The sequence below is a fragment of the Rhinoderma darwinii genome, chromosome 13 (genome assembly GCF_050947455.1).
Source record: "Rhinoderma darwinii isolate aRhiDar2 chromosome 13, aRhiDar2.hap1, whole genome shotgun sequence".
Taxonomy (NCBI): Eukaryota; Metazoa; Chordata; class Amphibia; order Anura; family Rhinodermatidae; genus Rhinoderma; species Rhinoderma darwinii.
In genome coordinates, this window is record NC_134699.1 from 44,110,740 (window position 1) to 44,134,000 (window position 23,261).

Below are 23,261 nucleotides of genomic sequence, written 5' to 3' on the forward strand. Positions count from 1 at the left end.
ATATAATATTGGCAAAATTAAATCCAAATTAATGTCATATTGTAAACATTGTAAATGATTGTCTGTTATCAAGCTGCTCCTACATCGAAAGATATTATTGTAATGGTTTGATGAATAAAAGGCAGAGAAGAATTTTGAGCACACAAAGCATGGTCTCCTGTGTCATGTTTTCTCTCAGATAAATATAGATTACCTATGATTTGGAACTGGATAAATCAATGGATGGCGGGTATCGGTTGATATACCCAATACAAACTTCAGTCTAATATATTTTGGCCCATGATTACGTTAACAATTGTATATCGTTTTTTTAGGTTTTGCAGCGTTTGCACAAACTTTTTTTTTACCTAGGTAGTGTAATGTATTCTCTCATTTTGACGCTGACCGTCACTCTGACAGGAAGCCTATAAGGAGCAGCCAGAGGCTCATAGGTTTCCGTACATGGCAGACCCAGGGGCCATTGTCTGGCCTCCGGTTGCCATGACAACCATCCTATCGGTAACCCCCACGATGCGATCTGCTGCAAAACCCTTAAATGCGGCGATTGCAATCCATCACTGCATTTAAGGGGTTAATTGTCTAAATCGGCAGCGATGAACCGCTAGCCAGCAACAGTGGAGTGTCAGCTGTCAGAGACAGCTGACCTCCTGGTTCCGGTGCACAATGTCACTGACAGTGTGCATCGGGAAAGACTCAGGTTTCCTGTCAGAGTGGCTGGCCCACATAGGCTTACGTACATGGTAGAAGTGAAGGCCATTGTCTGGCCTCCGGTTGCCATACCAACCATAGGCAACCCCCGCCATTTCATGGTGGGGGCTGCCGATCTGCTACAAACCCCTTTCAATCTATCGCTGCATTTAAGGGGGTAACTGCCGAAATCCGTGGCGATGGACTGCTATCCTGCAGGAGTGGATTGTCAGCCGTCTGAGACATCGAACCTCCTGGTTACGGTGCACACCGTTACCGACAGTGTGCATGGGGAACCACTCAGTAACTATACGTCCAGGTGTGCAAAGAAACTTCTCTCCAGGGCGTACAGTTGTGTCCTGGTGTGCCTAGGATTTAAATGGGTTTGCCCATCAGGGGCATTTATGGCATATCCACAGGATTTGCCATAAATATCAGATAGATGTGGGTCCTACCTCTGGAACTCGCACTTATCTCTAGTATGGGACTCCCTAAATCCCGTTCTACCTTTCTCTTCTCCCGCTGCCTCCCGGCCACTTCCTGATGAGATGGTTGGGAGTTACGAAAAGAGCACAGCACGCTTAGTTATGCGGTTTCCGTAACTCCCATAGAAGTGAATGACCGTTACCGGAACAGTGTAGCTCGCATGCTACGCTGCTTCCGTAACTGCCATTCACTTGTATTTTAGTTACGGAAACAGCATAACTCCCAATCACCTAAACAGGAAGTGTCCAGGAGGCAGCGGGAGACTAGAAAGGTAGAATGGAGTTTAATACTTATGTATTTCAGTGTATTATGCCTGTCCGTTTCAAACTAATAGGTATTCTATTAGGCCCTGCCTCTGGCATACACTAGAACCTGTCTGTGAAAGGGCTAGTTTAAAGGTGGTTTTCACTTGCTCGTGTCACCCACCATTACTAACTCCTTTATAAACAGGGTCACTAGGGTTATGCCTAGTTCCCCTACCTTTTCCTTATACTAACGTTAATCTACTTGCTTTGCTGCTACGTAAGTGTATACGACTCAGTAAATACAATTATATAGTGAATAAAGGGTAATATTTATTACTAACAATAATCACACTTACATATAAAATACATAGAACACAGTAACCGATCACAGTATAGTATCAGTATACCCCAATAGAACACATTAATATATACTGAGTATACTCACACTATAAGTAGTACAGTATAAACACGGTATCACAATCCTAATTATACCGCCACCCACTTACCTAAACATACATATGCTACGTTACAATACAATACACATGCACATGCTCACTGTTTCTGTCCCACTCCCACCTAGCAATAACTATCCCTGTACACTAAGGGTTAATCAGGTAACAGGCACAGCAAGGGTTAACTTAGGAGCTCAGGAGGATAAAGGGTTTACAAGGGGAATGGGTTGCTGTATGCCAGGGGATAGCCGGTAAATAGTGGGAAAGCAAGTTACTGCAGGGGTTACTTAGGGATAGCAATGGGTTCTGCAGGGGTTACTCAGGGCTGCAAGGGATACTTAGGGAACTCAGGACTGCAAGGGTTATTTAGGGAACTCAGGACTGAACTCAGGGCTACAAGGGTTAACAGGGTATGGGAATGTGCAGGTGAGGAGCAGGGGAGAAGTTGCGTGTAGCTGCTGCTACACGTGGATACTTAGCAGTTCATCTGGTCCAAAGGTTGGTGTGGTCTCTTAGGAAAGGCCATGAGGCAAGAGCAGACCAGGACGGAAGGGGAGTCCGTTGGGAGCCGGGGAGCAGGAAACAAGAGAGTGACAGAAGTGTGGGACCGTTTGTCCTTTTAAACCCTCCCGCGCACATCTGTGTGACATCACATGCTCATGCACGTGCAAGGGGGGGCAATGGGCTTATGGCTACCTCATGGAATACCATTACTTAGTGAGGGGGATGGAAGCAGTTGGAACTTCCTGCTTCCTGGATTCGTTCACTGCTTATGGCTTCCACCCCCCCCCCCAGGATGTACCTGATGGGGGGGGGCAGCTTGTATGAATGCATTGGATGTGTCTAATGTCTTCTCCCCCCTCCCCCAGAGAGCGGAGATACACACCTAACTAATACCTAACATAGAAAACATTTCCCTTTACACTGTTCTTAGCCCCTTCCCGCAAAATCACGTACAGTTACGTCGTAGGCACTAGTGTGTTAGCGCTTTCTCATGTAACTATAAGTAATGTTGATGGAGCTGGCTCAGAAGCTTCATGCCTTGAAGTTCCATAGAGGAACAAAAAAAAAAAGTTAATAAAACTTGTAAAAAAACATTTCAAGTTAAAAAAAACAGTAACCCTTTTTTGCCATAAGTATAGAAAAAACGTAAAACATTAAAGAAAAAGTACACATTTTGTATCACCACGTCCGTAACGACCCGAACTATAAAAATATCATGCTATTTTACCCGCATGGTGAACACCGTAAAAAAATAAAAATAAAAAACAATTCCAGAATTGCTATATTTTGGTCACTACCCTTAACAAAACAGAATAAAAAATGTGATCAAAAAGTTGCATGTAGTGTAAAGGGAAGTGTCCATATATGTGTGTATATGTATATATGTATATATATATGTATGTATATATGTGTATCTATGTATATATATATATATTAGTATGTATGTATACAGTATGTGTGTATATATGTATGTATACATATATGTATATATATATAATATATATGTGTATGTATAGTACATATACTGTATCATGAGCCAGGGCTGTAACTACAACAGCCCTAGTCATTAATACGGTTGGAAGCAAAGCAGGACAATTAGCATGTCCCTGCTTTGTTAGGAAACCATGGAGACAAGGGATAGTTATCCCCTGTCTCCATTTCAAGTCTCCCGCGCGCACGGACTGTCTCGTGCGGGCTCTCATGAGTCGGCTGGTGATACATTATCACCATGCCGACCCATGCTAGCCTGGGGCAAGCGCCACACTCCCCGCTGCAAGCGTACCGACAGGGTTAAATAGCCCTGCATCGGTACGCTCAGGAGCCGAGCTCAGGAGCCGAAGCTGAAGAAGATCAGCTGAGAGCTGCCTGCCTGCCTGCCTCACACACACATCACGACGGCTCAACTCTCTCTCTCTCCTCCAAAGACCTGGGTTCCTGCTGCTGTCTCTGCTGCTCCACAAAGTCACGCTAAGTATCAAGTGTAGCAGCAGCTACACTTAACCCTGTCTCTCCTGCTATAACCCTTGCTTCCCTGAGTTAACCCCTTGCTTCCCTGAGTCCCTGAGTTAACCCCTTGCTCTCCCTGAGTAAGTTAACCCCTTGCTCCCCCCAAGTTAACCCTTGCTGTCCCAGAGTTAACCCTTGCTGTCCCAGAGTCCCTGAGTTAACCCTTGCTGTCCCAGAGTCCCTGAGTTAACCCTTGCTGTCCCAGAGTCCCAGAGTTAACCCTTGCTGTCCCAGAGTCCCTGAGTTAACCCTTGCTGTCCCAGAGTCCCTGAGTTAACCCTTGCTGTCCCAGAGTCCCTGAGTTAACCCTTGCTGTCCCAGAGTCCCTGAGTTAACCCTTGCTGTCTGTTTTACACAGTAACCCATTCCCCTTGTTCCTCCTTATCCCGTATTAACCCTTAGTGTATAGGGAAAGTTATATTAGGAGGGAGTGGGATAGAGATAGAGAGCGTGTGAGAATCACAAGTAACTTATGTTTATTGTGTTGTAACGTAACTGTATTCTGTGTATGTTTATGTAAGTGGGTGGCGGTATAATATCTTGATACCGTGTTTATACTGTAAGGTGATTAGTTACTGTATTATACATATGAGAGTGATTACTGTATGTTAATAAATATTACCTTTATTCACTATACGGTCTTATTCCCTTGAGTAGCCGCTAAAGCAATTAGATCGACGTTAGTATAAGGAAAAGGTAGGGGAACTAGGCATAACCCTAGTGACCCTAATTATAAAGGCGGTAGTAATAGTGGGTGCCACTAACCAGTGAATCCCGTTATCACCCCTCCCCCTTTTACATTGGCGAGCCAGCCAGGAGGCTATATGTGTATATATATGTATATGTATATATATGTATATATATTTTATATATAGCCCCTTTAACATTGGCGAGCCAGCCCATACTGCTTTCAATTGTTTCTGTCTTTTGTACAATAAAGTTGTGTTAAAACGTGAACTGCAGATAGGCGGCGAGGCGTGGACAGGTAACGTACATACACGGTGTAGTGTTGGGTTATACTGTGCGCCTAGACCTTTTTGAAGTTCAGATGAGTAACACAATTTTATTTAAGGCTTGATACAGGATATAATTGATCAGCGAACCTATTGTTTTTTGTTTTATTTTCTGAGGTATTAACGTCTTTTATTTTGCTTTGCGGCATGCTGCTCTACGGCGACGAATTGTCGGGCGAGCGAGCAACTTATACAAAAGAGTTTGCAGAAGTATCAACGTCGGCGTTCTTCCGGTGAAGTCCAGCTGATCGGGAAAAGGCGTTCCGGAAGAAAGGGACCTTTTTCAAAACAGCGGGTGACAAGGAGGACAACGCAGACGGAGATGACTTCTGCAACAGTGAGTATGGACTTCTCCACACTTAAACACCTCGCCAAACACAGTAAATTTAATCCAGTAACACCCACGACATACAAGTCAGCAGGAATGCTGTGGTCCACTCTGCTGGACGAGGCTTATACACATGATAAGTTGTGTATTAGCAAGAGGAGTGTTCTTAACAAAACCTCCAAACGTCTCCACATGCTCGCTAAATTAATCTGTGTGTATGAGGAGACGTGGAAGCCTGATCACTCAGAAATGAAGAGTGATTCCCCAAATCTTCACTGCCATTGTTGTGCCAACAATGTGAAGCAGGTTTGTGATTTGCAGACACAACTGGCAGAGAATGTCCAATGTAGAGATCAGCAAATTAGCATGCTGGAATCGCAGGTGATAGATTTGAGAAATCATGGTGATGATATTGATGCACAGCTGACTGGGTCTTATGCTGTGATCAATGCGTTTAAGGATAAGGCGGCCTCTACGGATGCCATCATTGCCAAGTTGAATGATGAGCTTGCTGCTAGGTCACAATTGGTTGCCAGTATGCAAAACATCATAAAAGATTTCTCAAAAATGTTACCGGCCTTGTCTTTTTCAAGGCCTGATTCTGCTGTAAGTTTGCCCTCTACAGGGCAAAAAGGGGGGAGTAATAAGAGTGATGGATCAGATGTCACAAATCGTGATCCCATCCGGAATCCTGAAGGTAACATTGTTACGAAAGTGTTACGCAGATGTAAGCGTACGATATTTAGAAGTGCGTCCCTAGCCATGCAGAACTTTAAGAGATCATGCACTGCTGACTGCCCTAAGTCCAGCAGAGCATGTACTGTTAAATGTTTTGCATGTGCCGGATCAGGCCACATTGCGAAGTACTGCGAGTCTTTGAGTACTAAGAAATGTGGTCCTGTTAAATGCTTTAAATGTGGTCAGATGGGACATATTGCGAGGAACTGCCACGGCATAAGCAACCATGGAAAGCCCAGTGAAATTGCAATAGAAAATGGCCACGTCAGAACAAAACGTGGATTTAGACAAAATGGCTGCACAAGAGTCTCCTTACAGCCTTATGTGCTCCGCCACGTGCTCAAGGGTCTAAATGACCAACCACTCCAGGAAAACAACTGGAGAATCAACCATTGGATAGGGGTGTATTTGCGCCCAATGTTTTAATTGCTCTCTATTAGGATAACGTTGAAGTTGTTATTATACTGTGAACTCAGGTTGGGCGGTGCGGACAGGTAACATAAGTTCACGGTGTAGTGTTTTATGTTATTCTGTGCACCTAGACCTGGGGGGGCTCAGTCAGGTAACACAACTTCATCTGAGGCCTAATGCGAGTGCAATTAAATACAGCGAATAAAAGTATGGCTGATTCTTTTGTGTTTAACTGGAGTTAGGACAGGGGGAGGTAACCCTAGCATTACACCCATATCTTGATTTTAAGATAATGGGTTTGGTAAGACAGGGATATAGTTCCACAAACCTGAGAATTGTGAGGAACCACAAAAACAGTGCTTCATCCACAGCTCCCCTCGGATATCCTGACCTACACCAGTGTTGGGATACCGAGGGGTCCTGTGATATGAAGACTAATCCAATGCCCTCCTCAAGACATGGGTCAAGGATATTGGTGCTGGTATCTAATGCAGAATGCCACGCGACTAACTGCTCTGAAAGAGGCATACTCCTCCCAGAAGCATACTGTACCCTTAATCCCGTATTAGGCGTTGATGTGTCAGATCTGTTGTGTTTGTCCCCAGTTGTCCGTTTGTTTTCATTTGTGTTTTTATTTTGTGGTTCTTTCACATATTCTATTGTGGTATATCCCTGGTTATCAGTAATATGTATTTATACTATATGGGTGTTGCCTGTATTTATAATGCATAATTAGAAAACCACTCCAGGAAAACAACTGGAGAATCAACCATTGGATAGTGGTGTATTTGCACCCAATATTTTAATTGCTCTCTATTAGGATAATGTTGAAGTTGTTATTATACTGTGAACTCAGGTTGGGCGGTGCGAACAGGTAACATAAGTTCACGGTGTAGTGTTTTATGTTATTCTGTGCACCTAGACCTGGGGGGGTTCAGACAGGTAACACAACTTCATCTGAGGCCTAATGCGAGTGCAATTAAATACAGTGAATAACAGTATGGCTGATTCTTTTGTGTTTAACTGGAGTTAGGAATCTTTGGACAGGGGGAGGTAACCCTGGCATTACACCCATATCTTGATTTTAAGATAATGGGTTTGGTAAGACAGGGATATAGTTCTACAAACCTGAGAATTGTGAGGAACCACAAAAACAGTGCTTCATCCACAGCTCCCCTCGGATATCCTGACCTACACCAGTGTTGGGATACCGAGGGGTCCTGTGATATGAAGACTAATCCAATGCCCTCCTCAAGACATGGGTCAAGGATATTGGTGCTGGTATCTAATGCAGAATGCCACGCGACTAACTGCACCGAAAGAGGCATACACCTCCCAGGAGCATACTGTACCCTTAATCCCGTATTAGGCGTTGATGTGTCAGATCAGAAGGGAAGAACTCCGGTGACACCTGAAAAAAGGCTCAACATCCGTCCAGACACCCCTGTGAGACTCCAGATGATTCCTCTTGGGTTTGGCATCGAACTAAGAAATCTCCTGCTAGACTTCAATGAGGAAGAGGATGTCGTGGAGAAACTGAAAGATTCCCAACACCGAGCCACTATTCAGTTGGAACATGACACTAAAAAGATCACAGGAATTGTGAACAACCTTGACGCGGACGCGGAAGTGTCTTGGTGGGAGAGCTTGTTCGGATATAGTCCCAAGGCCACTTCCTTCTTCAAACTTGCTCATCCACCCAGTGATAATCCTTCTCACTCTTGTGGCGACTATGTACGCTGCGTGTACCGACGAATGAAAGGACTGGTTGACCAAATACAACGAGGTCAAGCAGAAAGCCACGAATACATTCGTAGACGGGGTCTAAGGACATAGTGATACAGTCCTGCGACCCAGAATTGTTTATTATTGTATGTGTATATATATATTTGTAAAGTGTAAATCTTAATCAATGGGTCGTACAAAATTTTCAAGGTGTACATATAGACATTCTAGGTGTTGATATGTGTCCGCAACATAGGCATACTCAGTGAGGACGTGCCCGTCCCACAGCGAGTGAGTATGTACATGGAGGCGGGCATATATTTACAGCCTGTTGTCACCCCATTTGCATGTGTACCTTGCACGTGTTTATGGAGGAGTAGTGTGAGATGCTGTTTAAGCATGGATCTCTATATGTACATATACCTATGGTTGGTGGGGGAATATTTTTGTATGTTTGGTTATTTTTCACTTTGTTTGTATGATTGGGTAGTGTGTAGGTACCCTTAGGGACAGGTAAGGTATTCACACACCCTTGTAGGTATTTGCCACCTCAACCTGAGAACTGGTATGGTCAATATGATGATGGATTGAATGTCAGAGGGGAAATGGAAGGCGATACTCCACCCCACAGTAGATTCCTGGGTACCAAGACCTCACCTCCTCCTCGGGGATGATAACCTGCCATGATGAAGACCTGGATATCGGCCCACAAAGATTGTTTCGTCTTCAATCAAGATGCTGGGAAAAGTTGGAAAAGTAATGGATCACGTACAAAAGGTTGTTGAAAGGCGGGCTAAGCCATTCCAAGGCTGACCATATGAGGGCACAAGTAGCCTTACACGGGTCGGCATGCTAAAATTGGATCGGCCACTGGAAAGACCTGCTGACGCCACTTAAGAGGAAGAAACTCCAAGCAAGAAAGAACAAGAAATCTGCGGTTCATGGACTTTGAGATTTTCAAATGAGCTTTGTTCGTTTGATGAGCTTTGAGGCTTCGTTCTATGGACTGTGAGTTTATTTTCAACTTCGTCTGATGAGCTTCGAGGCTTCGTTCTATGGACTATGAAGGTTTCATTTCAACTTCGACTGATGAGCTTCGAGGCTTCGTTCTATGGACTATGAAGGTTTCTTCGTTCTATAGACTATGAAGGTTTCATTTCAACTTCGTCTGATGAGCTTCGAGGCTTCGTTCTATGGACTGTGAGTTTTATCTCAACTTCGTTCTATGGACTAGGAGATTTAATTTCATCTTCATTCTGTGAACTTTGAGGTTTCGTTTCTTTGGACACTAGACTCCAGAGTCAGAGGACTGGCGGGAAGGTGTCCTTGAGGAGATAGCTGATGTCGAATATCTAGGTCTAATAGTATACTTCCTTCCATCTCAGACCATTACCAGTAACCGGGGAGGTTGAGGGGGTAAATAGAACCCCACAAACACTTCCCCAAATTGCATTGTCGAGTCCCCGACAACAGGGGGATTGTAAAGGGAAGTGTCCATATATGTGTGTATATGTATATATGTATATATATATGTATGTATATATGTGTATGTATGTATATATATATATATTAGTATGTATGTATACAGTATGTGTGTATATATGTATGTATACATATATGTATATATATATAATATATATGTGTATGTATAGTACATATACTGTATCATGAGCCAGGGCTGTAACTACAACAGCCCTAGTCATTAATACGGTTGGAAGCAAAGCAGGACAATTAGCATGTCCCTGCTTTGTTAGGAAACCATGGAGACAAGGGATAGTTATCCCCTGTCTCCATTTCAAGTCTCCCGCGCGCACGGACTGTCTCGTGCGGGCTCTCATGAGTCGGCTGGTGATACATTATCACCATGCCGACCCATGCTAGCCTGGGGCAAGCGCCACACTCCCCGCTGCAAGCGTACCGACAGGGTTAAATAGCCCTGCATCGGTACGCTCAGGAGCCTAGATCAGGAGCCGAAGCTGAAGAAGATCAGCTGAGAGCTGCCTGCCTGCCTGCCTCACACACACATCACGACGGCTCAACTCTCTCTCTCTCCTCCAAAGACCTGGGTTCCTGCTGCTGTCTCTGCTGCTCCACAAAGTCACGCTAAGTATCAAGTGTAGCAGCAGCTACACTTAACCCTGTCTCTCCTGCTATAACCCTTGCTTCCCTGAGTTAACCCCTTGCTTCCCTGAGTCCCTGAGTTAACCCCTTGCTCTCCCTGAGTAAGTTAACCCCTTGCTCCCCCCAAGTTAACCCTTGCTGTCCCAGAGTCCCAGAGTTAACCCTTGCTGTCCCAGAGTCCCTGAGTTAACCCTTGCTGTCCCAGAGTCCCTGAGTTAACCCTTGCTGTCCCAGAGTCCCAGAGTTAACCCTTGCTGTCCCAGAGTCCCTGAGTTAACCCTTGCTGTCCCAGAGTCCCTGAGTTAACCCTTGCTGTCCCAGAGTCCCTGAGTTAACCCTTGCTGTCCCAGAGTCCCTGAGTTAACCCTTGCTGTCCCAGAGTCCCTGAGTTAACCCTTGCTGTCCCAGAGTCCCTGAGTTAACCCTTGCTGTCCCAGAGTCCCAGAGTTAACCCTTGCTGTCCCAGAGTCCCTGAGTTAACCCTTGCTGTCCCAGAGTCCCTGAGTTAACCCTTGCTGTCCCAGAGTCCCTGAGTTAACCCTTGCTGTCCCAGAGTCCCTGAGTTAACCCTTGCTGTCTGTTTTACACAGTAACCCATTCCCCTTGTTCCTCCTTATCCCGTATTAACCCTTAGTGTATAGGGAAAGTTATATTAGGAGGGAGTGGGATAGAGATAGAGAGCGTGTGAGAATCACAAGTAACTTATGTTTATTGTGTTGTAACGTAACTGTATTCTGTGTATGTTTATGTAAGTGGGTGGCGGTATAATATCTTGATACCGTGTTTATACTGTAAGGTGATTAGTTACTGTATTATACATATGAGAGTGATTACTGTATGTTAATAAATATTACCTTTATTCACTATACGGTCTTATTCCCTTGAGTAGCCGCTAAAGCAATTAGATCGACGTTAGTATAAGGAAAAGGTAGGGGAACTAGGCATAACCCTAGTGACCCTAATTATAAAGGCGGTAGTAATAGTGGGTGCCACTAACCAGTGAATCCCGTTATCACCCCTCCCCCTTTAACATGTAGTCCAAAATTATACTATTAAAAACTTCAGCCCGTCCCGCAAAAAACAAGACCACCCACAGCATTTTTGATAGAAAAATAAAAAAGTTATGGCTCTCAGAATATGGTGGCACCAAAAATAAATGATTTAAAAATAAATAAAAAGTGATTTTATTATGCAAATGCTGCAAAACATAAAACTATATACATATAGTATTGCTGATATCGTATCGACCTGCAGAGTATAGTAAATATGTCATTTAAACTGCTTGGTGAACGCCGTAAAAGAAAAAGAATAAAACATATTGTCAGAATTGCTGGTTTTTGGTCACCTGGCTTGCCAAAAAAATGAAATAAAGTGATCAAAAAAAAATCGCTTGTACCCCAAAATGGTACCAATGAAAACTACAGATTGTCCCGCAACAAATAAGCCCTCACACAGCTCCGTTGGAGAAAAAAAAATTAAAAATTCTGTCTCAGAACCTGGTGATGCAAAATGTATAGTGTTCCAACAGCGGATAAGATTTGGCCCATTTATCAGTGCGACATTGGCCACACGTGCAGATTATTATTTATCTACTGCATTATTACACCCTCTTATTATGCCCTGATGTTCTCCGCACAGATTACATATGCCCCCACATTATAAACTGAAATACCAGTAAAATCCAAACTGAACTATTACCAAGCAAAATCTGCGTTCCAAAAGCCAAATGGCGTTCCCTCCCTTGTGAACCCACAGCGTGCTCAAAAAGCAGTTTATTTCAACATATATTGCATCACCATACCTGGGAGAACCCGCTTAACAGTTTGAGGTATTTGTCTGTCTTCAGTGGCACAAACTGAGCAAAACATATTGTGCACTAAAATGGCATATCCGTGTCAAAATGCTCACTACACCCCTTATAAAATGCCTTGAGGTGTGCGGTTTGCAAAATGAGTGTCACTACTTTGGCTGGTTTGTTGACCGCGGAGCCCTGCAATTGTGGGCCAGTGCTGCAAAAATCACCAAAATAGGCCTCACATGCGCATTTGCTCTTTCACTCCTAAGCCTTGTCATATGTCCATGCAAATGATAAAGGCCTTGAGGGGCGTAGTTTACAAAATGGGGTCACTTCTCAGAGTTTTCCACTCTACTCTGGTACCTAAGGGAGCTCTGAAAATGCGACATGGCGCCCGTACAACAGACAAGCAAAATCTGTGCTCTAAAAGCCAAATGGCGCTCCTTCCACTTTGAGCCCTGCCATGTGCCCAAACAGCAGTTTAGGGCCACACATGAGGTATTGCCGTACTCTGGAGAAGTTGGGTAACAAATTGTGTGGTGTTTTTTCTCCTAATACCCCTTGTGCAAATACGACATATTTTTGGGGAAAAAATATTTTCTAATTTTCACTGCCTAACTATAAGGGTATGTTCACACGGCCTATTTTCAGATGTAATTCGGGCGTTTTACGCCTCGAATTACGCTTGAAAAGACGGCTCCATTATGTCTGCAAACATCTGCCCATTGCTTGCAATGGTTTTTACGATGTTCAGACGAGGTGTAATTTTACGCGTCGCTGTCAAAAGACGGAGCGTAAAAATACGCCCGCGTCAAAGAAGTGCATGTCACTTCTTGGGACGTTTTTGGACCGTTTTTCATTGACTCCATTGAAAAACAGCTCCAATAACGTCCGTAAAAGACGCCCCAAAAAACGCGAGTACTTGCAAAAACTTCTGAAATTCAGGAGCTGTTTTCGCCTGAAAAGATCTCCGTAATTTCAGACGTATTTTGCCACTGCGTGTGAACATACCCTTATACAATCTATGAAACACCTGTGGGGTCAAAATGCTCACTACACCCTTAGATGAATACACTGAGGGGTATAGTTTCCAAAATGGAGTAATTTTCAGGGGTTTTTACTGTACTAGTACCTCAGGGGCAAATGCGACATGGCCCCCAAAAACGAGCAAAATGTGCATTTCAAGTAGCACTCCTGCCATCTTGAGCCCTGCGGTGTGTCCAAACAGCAGTTTGTGACAACATATTTGGTATTGCCGTACTTTGGAGAAATTTCTTTACAAGTGTTGAGATGCTTTTCCTCCTTTATTCCTTGTGAAAATGTAAAAATTCGACGACATAGTTGGAAAAAAATTTTGATTTTCATTTTCACTGCCTAATTCCGATAAATTCAGCAAAAAAACAGTAGGATCAAATTGCTCACTATACCGCTAGATAAGTTCCTTGAAGGGTGTAGTTTCCCAAATCGGGTCACTTTTGCGGGGTTTGCACTGTTTTGGCCCTTTAGGGGCAAATGTGACATGGTGCCGCAAAAACTTGAACTCAAAGTCAAATGGTGCTCCTTCCTTTCTAAGGGTATGTTCACATGCAGTGTTTTCAGACACAATTCGGGCGTTTTGCGCCTCGAATTACGCCTGAAAAAATGCCCCTAATACGCCTACAAACAACTGCCCATTACATGCAATGGGTTTTACGATGTTCTGTTCCCACATCGCTGTCAAAATACGGCGCATTCAAATGACGGCTTGTCAAAAGAAGTGCAGGACACTTCTTGGAACGTTTTTGGAGACGTTTTTCATTGACTCCATTGAAAAATAGCTCCAAAAACAGCCGTAAAATACGGCGCGAAAAACGCGAATTGCTACAAAAACGTCTGAAAATTAGGAGCTCTTTTCGCCTGAAAACAGCTCCGTATTTTCAGAAGTTTTTGGTCACTGCGTGTAAACATACCCTAAGCCTTGCCGTATGTCCAAACAGCAGTTTATTACCATATTTGAGCTATTGCCGGAATCTGGAGAAATTGCTTTATAAATGTTGGGGTGCTTTTTCTCCTTTATTCCTTGTAAAAAATAAACATTTCGAAGTTGTTTCAGAAAACAGTAGCTTTTCATTTCTACAGACTACCGGCAATTCCAATAAGTTTAGCAAAAAACCTGTGTGGTCAAAATGCGGTGTAGTTTTCAAAATGGGGTAAATTTTGGAGTGTTTCCACTGTTTTGGCACCACAAGACCTCTTCAAACCTGACATGCTGTCTAAAATCTATTCTAAAAAAAAAAAAAAAGAGGCCCCAACATCCACTAGGTGCTCCTTTTGCTTCTGAGGCCAGTGCTTCAGTCCATTAGGACACTAGGACCACATGTGCAATATTTCTAAAAACTGCAGAATCTGGGCAATAAATATTGAGTTGTGTTTCTCTGGTAAAACCTTCTTTGTTACAGAATTTTTTTTATTACAAATTAATTTGGGCAAAAAAAAATAAAAATGGTACATTTCTCCCCTACTTTGCTTTCATTTCTGTAAAACGCATAAAGGGTTAAGAAACTTTCTGAATGCTGTTTTGAATACTTTGAGGAGTGCAGTTTTTAAAATGGGGTGATTTTTTGGGACTTTCTAATATATAAGACCCACAAAAGCCACTTCAGGACTGAACTAGTCTCAGAAAAAATAGGCTTTTCAAATTTTATTGAAAATGTGACAAATTGCTGCTTAAGTTCTAAGCCTTGTAACATCCTAGAAAGATAAAATGACTTTTAAAAAAAACGATGCAAACAAAGTAGACATATGGGAAATGTTTACTAGTAACTATTTTGTGTGGTATTACTATCTGTCTTATAAGCAAATACATTTAAATTTCGGAAAATGCTTATTTTTCCAAAGTTTCTCTGAATTTTGTTGTTTTTCACAAATAAACACTGAATGTATCGACCAAATTTTACCACTAACAAAGTACAATGTGTCACAGGAAAACAATCTCAGAATCCCTGAGGTACATAAAAGCATTCGAGAGTTATTACCACATAAAGTGACACGTCGGGTTTGAAAAAATTGTCTGTCCTTAAGGCCAAAACAGGCTGTGTCCTTAAGGGGTTAACATTATGCTGCTCTCACTGATTTCAGCGGTCTATCACTCATTTGCTTAAGTTAAGTCGTTTATGAGAACTTACCTGCAGATCCCAGTCAGCCCTGCCAGAGATAAGTCCAGCGTATTAATGAGGGGCCGCTGGCTCCAGCCATGATCCGCCCACTCACTGCTGATGGACAGATGTCTTCCTATGCAAAGTAATACGCCAAACTCCTCTCTGGCTGGGCTCCTCGTTCTCATAAACCGCTTATCTTTAGCAAATGAGTGACAGACCGCTGAAATCAGCGTGTCTGTGACTACGTTATGCTGCCGTCAGTGAGTCAATTACATGTTCCCTTTTAAAGAGTTTATCTCATATCAACAACTCCTATCCATATGCCCTGTAAGCCATATGGATATCCTGGAGGAAAGAATCCCTCGCTCAGGACCCCATCTATGAGCCAGAACGGCCTTACTTGGTCCCCCATTCTGGAAATGTACAGATGTGGCCACCCTTAACTTTTCTTGATTTGCGTTCAGTTACGTCAGAGGCATCCATTACAACCAGTCAGGAAACCTATGGGCGATAGATGGCATTCATTGGAGGTATACTTTTTTTTTTACATCAAAACAGAAGTCCACAGCAGTCACTGGTGTATTTAATGGCAAACTTTTAATATAGTGCTTCACAGAAGACATTGAGGCGGGATAGAAATACACAGAAGTGGGCCGACTTGTGTATATTTGTATCCTGTCGTAATGTCTGCTGTGATGTACTATATTAAAGTCTGCTATTAACTACACCGGTGAGTGACTTAGACTATTTTACTTTTGGAGTACATTGGACTTTACTCTTTATTCTGAGCACCACTTGTGAAGCAGCATTTGTGGTACCACCGTTTCCAGCACGAATAAGATCACAGATGTATGTGAGCAGTGCCAGTTTACGCTTTCTGTAAAAGTTTTGTTCTTTTTACATATTTATTTAACATCTCACGCTAAACATCTCGGGATTTAGAGGTAAGTTAAAGGGTTATTCCAAAGTAGACAAGTGGTTATTTTTTTAAATTTTTTTAATTCATCCTAAACAGGCCCGTTGTTTCACAGAACAAATTCAATTAGAAGCCCGAGACTGTTCCGTCAAAAATGGGCAGCAGTAGGACCTGCCCTACTTTTGGAGGAACGGCTGCACGGTTCCGTTAAAACAACGGAAGTGGGCATGGCCGCATTGAAATGAATGGGTTCAGGGTGCTATCCGTGACAACAACGGATCGCACCCTGAACGACAAAAATGAAGTGGGCATGGGGCCTTAACGTTGTTCCGTTGCGTCAAAAGTAGAGCATGTCCTACTTTGGTCAGTGATTCCGTGACCGTGGGGTCCATAGAAGTCAATGGGCCCGTCAAAAAACGGACGGCACGCGGAAGGCTTCCGTGTGCCGTCCATTTTTGATGCATCCGTTGCCCTAGCAATGGTAGGGTGTGCCAAAGTTCACAGACTGGGACATGTGATGAGTTCAAATAAAGTTCAATACATTCCGTTTTCTTAACGGAAACACGGAAGCTAAATGGAAGCACAACATTAGTTTAAAACGGAAACATGGAACGGACACGGAGTACACACGGAAACCAAAACGGGGACACGGATCAGAGAAAACGGTGATGGAAGTGTGCATGAGGCCTAAAAAAAATGTTAATTTTCATTTCCTAACACCTTTTTTTTTCTTAACTAGATAATGCAGCTAGTGCTGGTTATATTTCCTAAAATGGGCGTGAGCGGCTTGATGTTAGTGCGCTCTCCTGACGTTGTTAGATCATGTCGTTTTTGCTACACCCTCCCCCCTCCCTGTAGCTATTTCTATTGGGACTCCTTCAAGGAGTGTAGTTTTCGACACTCTGACCGGGAATCCCTGTCCTGGAAGAGCCGCTGACTGTAGGGTCCGTGGTGAAAGTTGCACATAAACTAACTGTATAAGACCGCGTCCTGCTCTGTCTCCTGTGCTCCTGTCGGCAGTACAGCAGCCCGCACTGGTACAAGGCTGGCTTCCTTACAGCAGATGAGAGTACAGGATACCGAGCAGGACGCTGTCTCATACAAATGATTTATGTGCAGCTTACACCACGGACAGCGGCCAGTCCATGCTGCTGTGTAGCATAAGTATGTAACAGACAATGTTACACACCAGTTCTGATAAGGGACTCGGCTGGCCTTTACTGATGTGCCGAGTACAGGACGGCTCCAGGGCTACTGCGCATGCCTGGGGCCGTCCTATAGACTTGAATAGAACTCGAGAGGTGGTCGGGCAGGGAGCTACTGCGCATGCTCTAGCATTCACGTTCCCGAGATCCCGGCTATCCTCACTGCAAAATAAAGAGGTAGAACGGCGCCAGCTCGGCCCTCGCTGCTTAATCATGGCGGTGGTTGTAACTATAAGAAACAGGTTTCGACCAATGAAGGGAAGCCTGGCTGGAGAATAATTCAGATCTGCAAAACAGCACAGATTTGAAACATGAATGTATTTACTAAAATACAGATATTGATATTATCTAACATTTTAAACATGATTGCTGAGTTGGGAATACCCCTTTAAGGGAGGACATGTCTGTATATCCAGAAGCCACTTTACCCAGCGATTAGCTGTAATTCTGGGTTCACACGACCTATTTTCAGGCGTAAACGAGGCGTATTATGTCTCGTTTTACGTCTGAAAATAGGGCTACAATACGTCGGCAAACATCTGCCCATTCATTTGAATGGGTTTGCCGACGTACTGTGCCGACGACCTGTAATTTACGCGTCGTCGTTTGACAGCTGTCAAACGACGACGCGTAAAATGACTGCCTCGTCAAAGAAGTGCAGGACACTTCTTTGGACGTAATTTGAGCCGTTTTCCATTGAATTCAATGAAGAACAGCTCTAAATTACGGCCGTCAATGACTCCTCACAAAATGCGAGTACGAGCAATTACGTCTGAAATTACGGAGCCGTTTTCTCCTGACAAAGTTATGAATAGGTAGACTCTGTACTGAATATAGTAATCTAGCATGAAGCTCTGTCTCTTTATATACAGCGTGCATCATGGACACTGGGCAGCTTGAGCTGTTATATCCCTGGTCCCCAAAATCAAGTGCTGAAATATATATTATGAAAATGGTGTGCTAGTTAAATATGGCATTATATTCGTTTATAAAAAGGAAGCAAGAGATACACTTTTAAAGCATATACACTACGTAATCTTTCAAAAAATACCTCTTTAATACAACACTTTTTTTATTTTTATTTCTCACCAGAAGAAGAAAGGATGGTCTTTGCAAAAAAATCATTGTTGAAAACTAACCCTTGGCATCCCTTCCTTATTTGATTGACAGGGCCAGTCAGAGGAGAAGACGTGATCACGCCTGGGCCACGCATTCTCATGAGCATGCCCGCACCTTGGCTTCGTAATCGTCGCATGCGCAGTAGAGTCGTTTTGATCGGTGAAACTTCAGTGCTGTACTGCGCATGTGCCGATTTAGAAGCCGAGGCGCGGGCGCTCCCTGGACAATACGGGGCCAGGCGTGATCACGGCTTTTACACTGCCTGTCCCTGTCAATCAAAGGAGGGAGGGCTGGATTGGGGATAGAAGGTAGAGCAGTTTGGAGCAACGGTGACGCCCTCGTTGCTCCAAAAAGCTAATTTGCATGTGATGAATAAAGTTATGAAAACCGACTTATATTCAGGTGAGGCTACATTATATTACTGTGCTGCTGCTGCTTCGATAGGCCAATTTCTGGTGACAGACACCCTTTAAAAAAGACAACTTCCTATTGTATAAAGCAACATAGAACTTACCTGCATGCAGTAAAACTTAAAAGGGGTTGTCCACAGATGAAGTGTGTGTGTGTGTGTGTGTGTGTGTGGTATGCAGCTCAAGTGAATTGGGACTTTGCTGCAATACCAGACCAACCTATTGACCAGAATGGTGCTGTTTCTGGGGCTACATGTAAGGCAATGTGTTCAATTAATGCTACCACGAATCATACATAAATGTAATGGGACATACTGTCTGGCAATCTACCTCTAAACTGATAACTTTATCCAGTTATCATTTGGGTTTTGGCATGTTCCATGGGGCATTGTGATCCGAAAACTTGGTAACCCTTGAACAGTCTGGCAGGAATAATGCCTACTCATGTCAATGCCAGTTAGTACCCCAACACAAAATGTGACCATTGTTAACCTCATGATAAGCAATAGAAGCTTCCCCATAGTATTGTCTTCAGTTTATGAATTCTTTAAATGCTACACAATCGTGGATTGTAGTAATGATGGTTATTCCAAAAGTTCTTTATGGTTCACATTTCCTAATGCAGCAGAAGTTTGTAGACCATGTTAAGCAGTGACATAGACTTCCATTAGCCCGCCAACACTGTGCATCCTGTAAAAGACTGATAGAGGGAGCCCAAAGTTGAGAATAGAAAACCAAACTGAAAAGCCGTAGTATTCACGCTCCAGACCATTTACATACTGAGGATGATCTCCAAAAGCTGACATGATCCAGAGCTGCAAAATAGAGAAAAACATCATATGAGGTTGCGCTGGAGAAAGGGAAACCTTCATAATGTATTGTCTATGTTAGTTGTGACCCACTAATCCAGAAAAACACACAAGTGAGTAACCTCATGATTTGAGAAATCATTAGTTGAGCAGAATTTGCCTGTGAATGACCTCTGACTTGCAGAATATTACAGGAGGATCAGGACTGCAAATCTCCTAATGGCTCTCAGTGGAGACACGATGGCTTAGGGCCTGTTCACATCAGAGTTATCTTTCCGTTGAGGGGTTTAGTCGGAGCTTTGCAGTCAATTGCACTATTGATGCCATAAAAAATACGGAACCCTTTCACAATGGTCGACAAACGGAAACCATTAGCAAAGTATCCTTCACTATAGAGATCAATGGTGATGCAAACGGAAGCTATGGTTTGTTTGCCTTTCCGTCGAGGGGTTCCCTTGACGGAAAGTTTAGACGGAACCCCTCAACGGAAAGACAACGCTGGTGTGAACAGGCCCTTAGTGGTTAGTACTGTTGTCTTGCAGCACTGGGGTCTTGAATTTAAATCCGCTATATAAACAACAGGAAAACCAGGGGATACACTTTAAATTCCTCTCTGTAAAAATATTGGGGAATTCCCATTTAAGAAACAACAATATTTGATGTAATGGACCAGAGGTGCAATAAAGCTTTAGACAAACCGTGCATGATCACACTTTTGAAAAGGGGCCGTTCCATAAAAACAACCCCTTTTTAAAAAAAAAAAAAAAAATGCAGCAGTCAGCTGAACGCTGCAGGTCTATCTTCTCTAACTGCATCTCACTATACATGTACCATTACTTGCCACCTCATGTTCTGGCTCATAGAGGGGGTGGTCCCATGCAGTGTACCCCTTATAGAGCCTTTCTTTCTGAGACAAACCCTTTAACCTGTTAAGCCTCCATGACGTAACTGTACATCATGGAATGGTTTACATTGAGCCACCAAGACGTACAGTTATGTCATGGTGATTGTGCAGGCACAGAAGCTGTGTCCATACGATCAACTGCGTCAGACTGGTGTTTACTGGCAGAGATTACTCCGATCCCAGTCGTTTAACCTCATAGATGCCGCAGACAACAGCAACCTCGGCATCTTTGTGTTTAGACAGAGGAAGTGGGCTCCCTTTTTCAACCCATTGGCGTCCAACGACGTGATCTCTGTGCACCACATTGGTTTGTATGGTAGCCAGGGACCTAACAAAGGCCCCCCAGGCCTGGTATGGCTATATGGGCTAATAGATTGTCTGTCCGTTTACTACTGACCGGCAATAACTCTTTGGTATACTAAGTATACTAAAGTATTCTATCCGCGATCAGAAGATCGCATTGTGAAGTCCCCTATTGGGACTAAAAAAAAAAAAGTTAAATAAAAGAGTTTAAAAAAAAAGAGAAGAATGTGCACAGTAAAAAAGAAAAACGACAATAATTTTTTTTTTTCCATAAAAAGTGGTTGTGTGTTGTGAGTGTAAAAAAAAATAAGAATACACATATGGTATTGTCGCAATCAGCACAACCCGTTTAATAAAGTTAACACATTATTTAAACTGCTCAATGTATGATATAAAAATAAAAAAAACCAAGGGAGAGTGGCTTCTTTTTTCACACTACTTCCCTCCTAAAAAAAATAAATAAAAGTTAACTTTTTTTTTTAAAAGAACACTTTCCGCAAAAAACAATCCCTCATACGGCTACATGAACAGAAAAATAAAAAAGAATTCTAGCTCTTGGAAAGTGTTGATATGTAACACTACATTCCCACTGCAGTGACTCTACAGGACAGCTTGCCCCAGTTATTACATGCTCCGGCAGCTGTATCTACGTTTACTCACTGAGGGGGAGCTACTGCACTAGACTGCGTATAATGTTCAATATTGCAATTCAAAGGATTAGTCATTTTGCAAATATATCTCACAAATTTATATACAGGTGACACCCAACCATATGTTACATCAGGAATTTATGGATTATTGCATTTGCTTGTTTCTATGCATAAAATCTTGACTTGCATGTCTTACAGTTCGCCAGAAAAAAGTATAAATAGGACCCTTTAATGTACAATAATAGTGTTTTGGTCTCTGTCAGGTCTAGTGTTATCTTGTGAGGATACAAACTCCAAATATATGGATGTTTTCCCATATACACATAACTGACACTATTAAAGCATAGTTCTCAACATTTCAATTTTTTTCCTAGGGACACTGGTGGGTATGCCTTAAGGGGGTGTGGCTTATATGGCGGATGTAGCTAATGGGGCGTGGCTTTCTTCCCAGAATTTCTGCACACAAATAAACAAACAAAAATTTCTGCACTTGTTTTGGCTGACAACTACTATGGTGGCCAGTATCTCTCTGGTTGTATATATGCAGGTGATGTCTCTCTTTATCACTATGGTCTGGGAAACTTTGCGACAACCTCTATGGGAGCTTAGTGGCGGCCATATTAGCTGTCACTCAGCTTTCCCAAAAATGGATATAACTGGGCAAATGCTAAATATAACCCATCGTTACCTGAAATTCGGCTGCTACAATTGCCCTATACTGTAGGCCGAAGATACAGGTTTGAGAAACTGCGGCCAAGGATAAAAAGAGTAATAAATAGGAAGAAATACGAATTACTAGTTATGAAAATATGCTAAGAATGACAGATCCCATCTGTAAGGAGACACATAATTCACAACATTTCTCACAATTATTACACACCAAGAAGAACACCGCTTAGAGGCAGTAAATACATCAATATCATTATGTTTGCTAGTCTGTATATCGCGTGGACTTCGTCTCCTCTTTATCGTCCGCTGCTGTCTCCTTTCAAGCGCCAAACTGTACACCAGGGAACACCGTGATCTATTTTACTTAGGTTTTCCCCCGTCCCCGAGCAGCTGTTACGCCGAAAGACTCGTCATTCTAGTCTGCCCTAGCAACTGCTCCGCAAACATGGGCAAACACAGGATTTTTAAAGTTGGCGTTTCAAAACGCAAACTTTTCACACCAAATTATTTTCACCACGCTCCTGTTACCCTCTAGTTTTTACGCTAGAAGTATCTACTACCCGAGCCATTTATATTACAAGCTCTAATTAAAAAAAGGGCTAGGCCATATGTGTTGACCACTACCAATAGCGTAAAACCAGCGTAGATAGTGCCATACTCACAGCCCTTTGTAGAAGGTGCTCCCCTGTAAATAGTGCCACACACACAGCCCATGTAGATAGTGCCACAGTGCACCTAGTAGATAATGCCACACAGATGAGTTTCTCACCTCACTCCCTCCTGCACTATAATTGTATCTGCGTCTATAGGATGCAGATATAAATTGCATGTATAAGCGCTGCCAATCAGCACCTTTCAACGATGCAAGCGTCATCGCGCCACTTGCGTCATTAAGCCCCAGCAGAAGAGAGCAGGACTGCATTGCAAGAGGACAGTGCGGGAACGGGATCAGGTGAGTTATCAAAGTTTTCTTACTCTTTTCTCTTAAAAGTGTGAGTGACATTATCTACAGGGGGGGGGGGGCTCCATCTACAGGGTGTTCTATCTACAGGGGCACTATCTACAGGGGGCTTAATATGGGGCACTATCTACAGTGGGTCTATATGAGGGGCACTATTTACAGGGGGG

At 43.1% G+C, this 23,261-nt stretch overlaps 1 protein-coding gene across 1 annotated transcript in view; it reads right to left on the reverse strand.

Annotated features, from left to right (window-relative positions):
* Nucleotides 1-19,442: 19,442 nt before the first annotated feature.
* Nucleotides 19,443-23,261, reverse strand: part of LOC142665528 (proton channel OTOP3-like) — a 34,190-nt gene continuing 30,371 nt past the window's right edge. Inside the window, 1 exon segment of the mRNA XM_075845237.1 lies at nt 19,443-19,613. Within this exon segment, the coding sequence (XP_075701352.1) occupies nt 19,443-19,613 (171 nt within the window).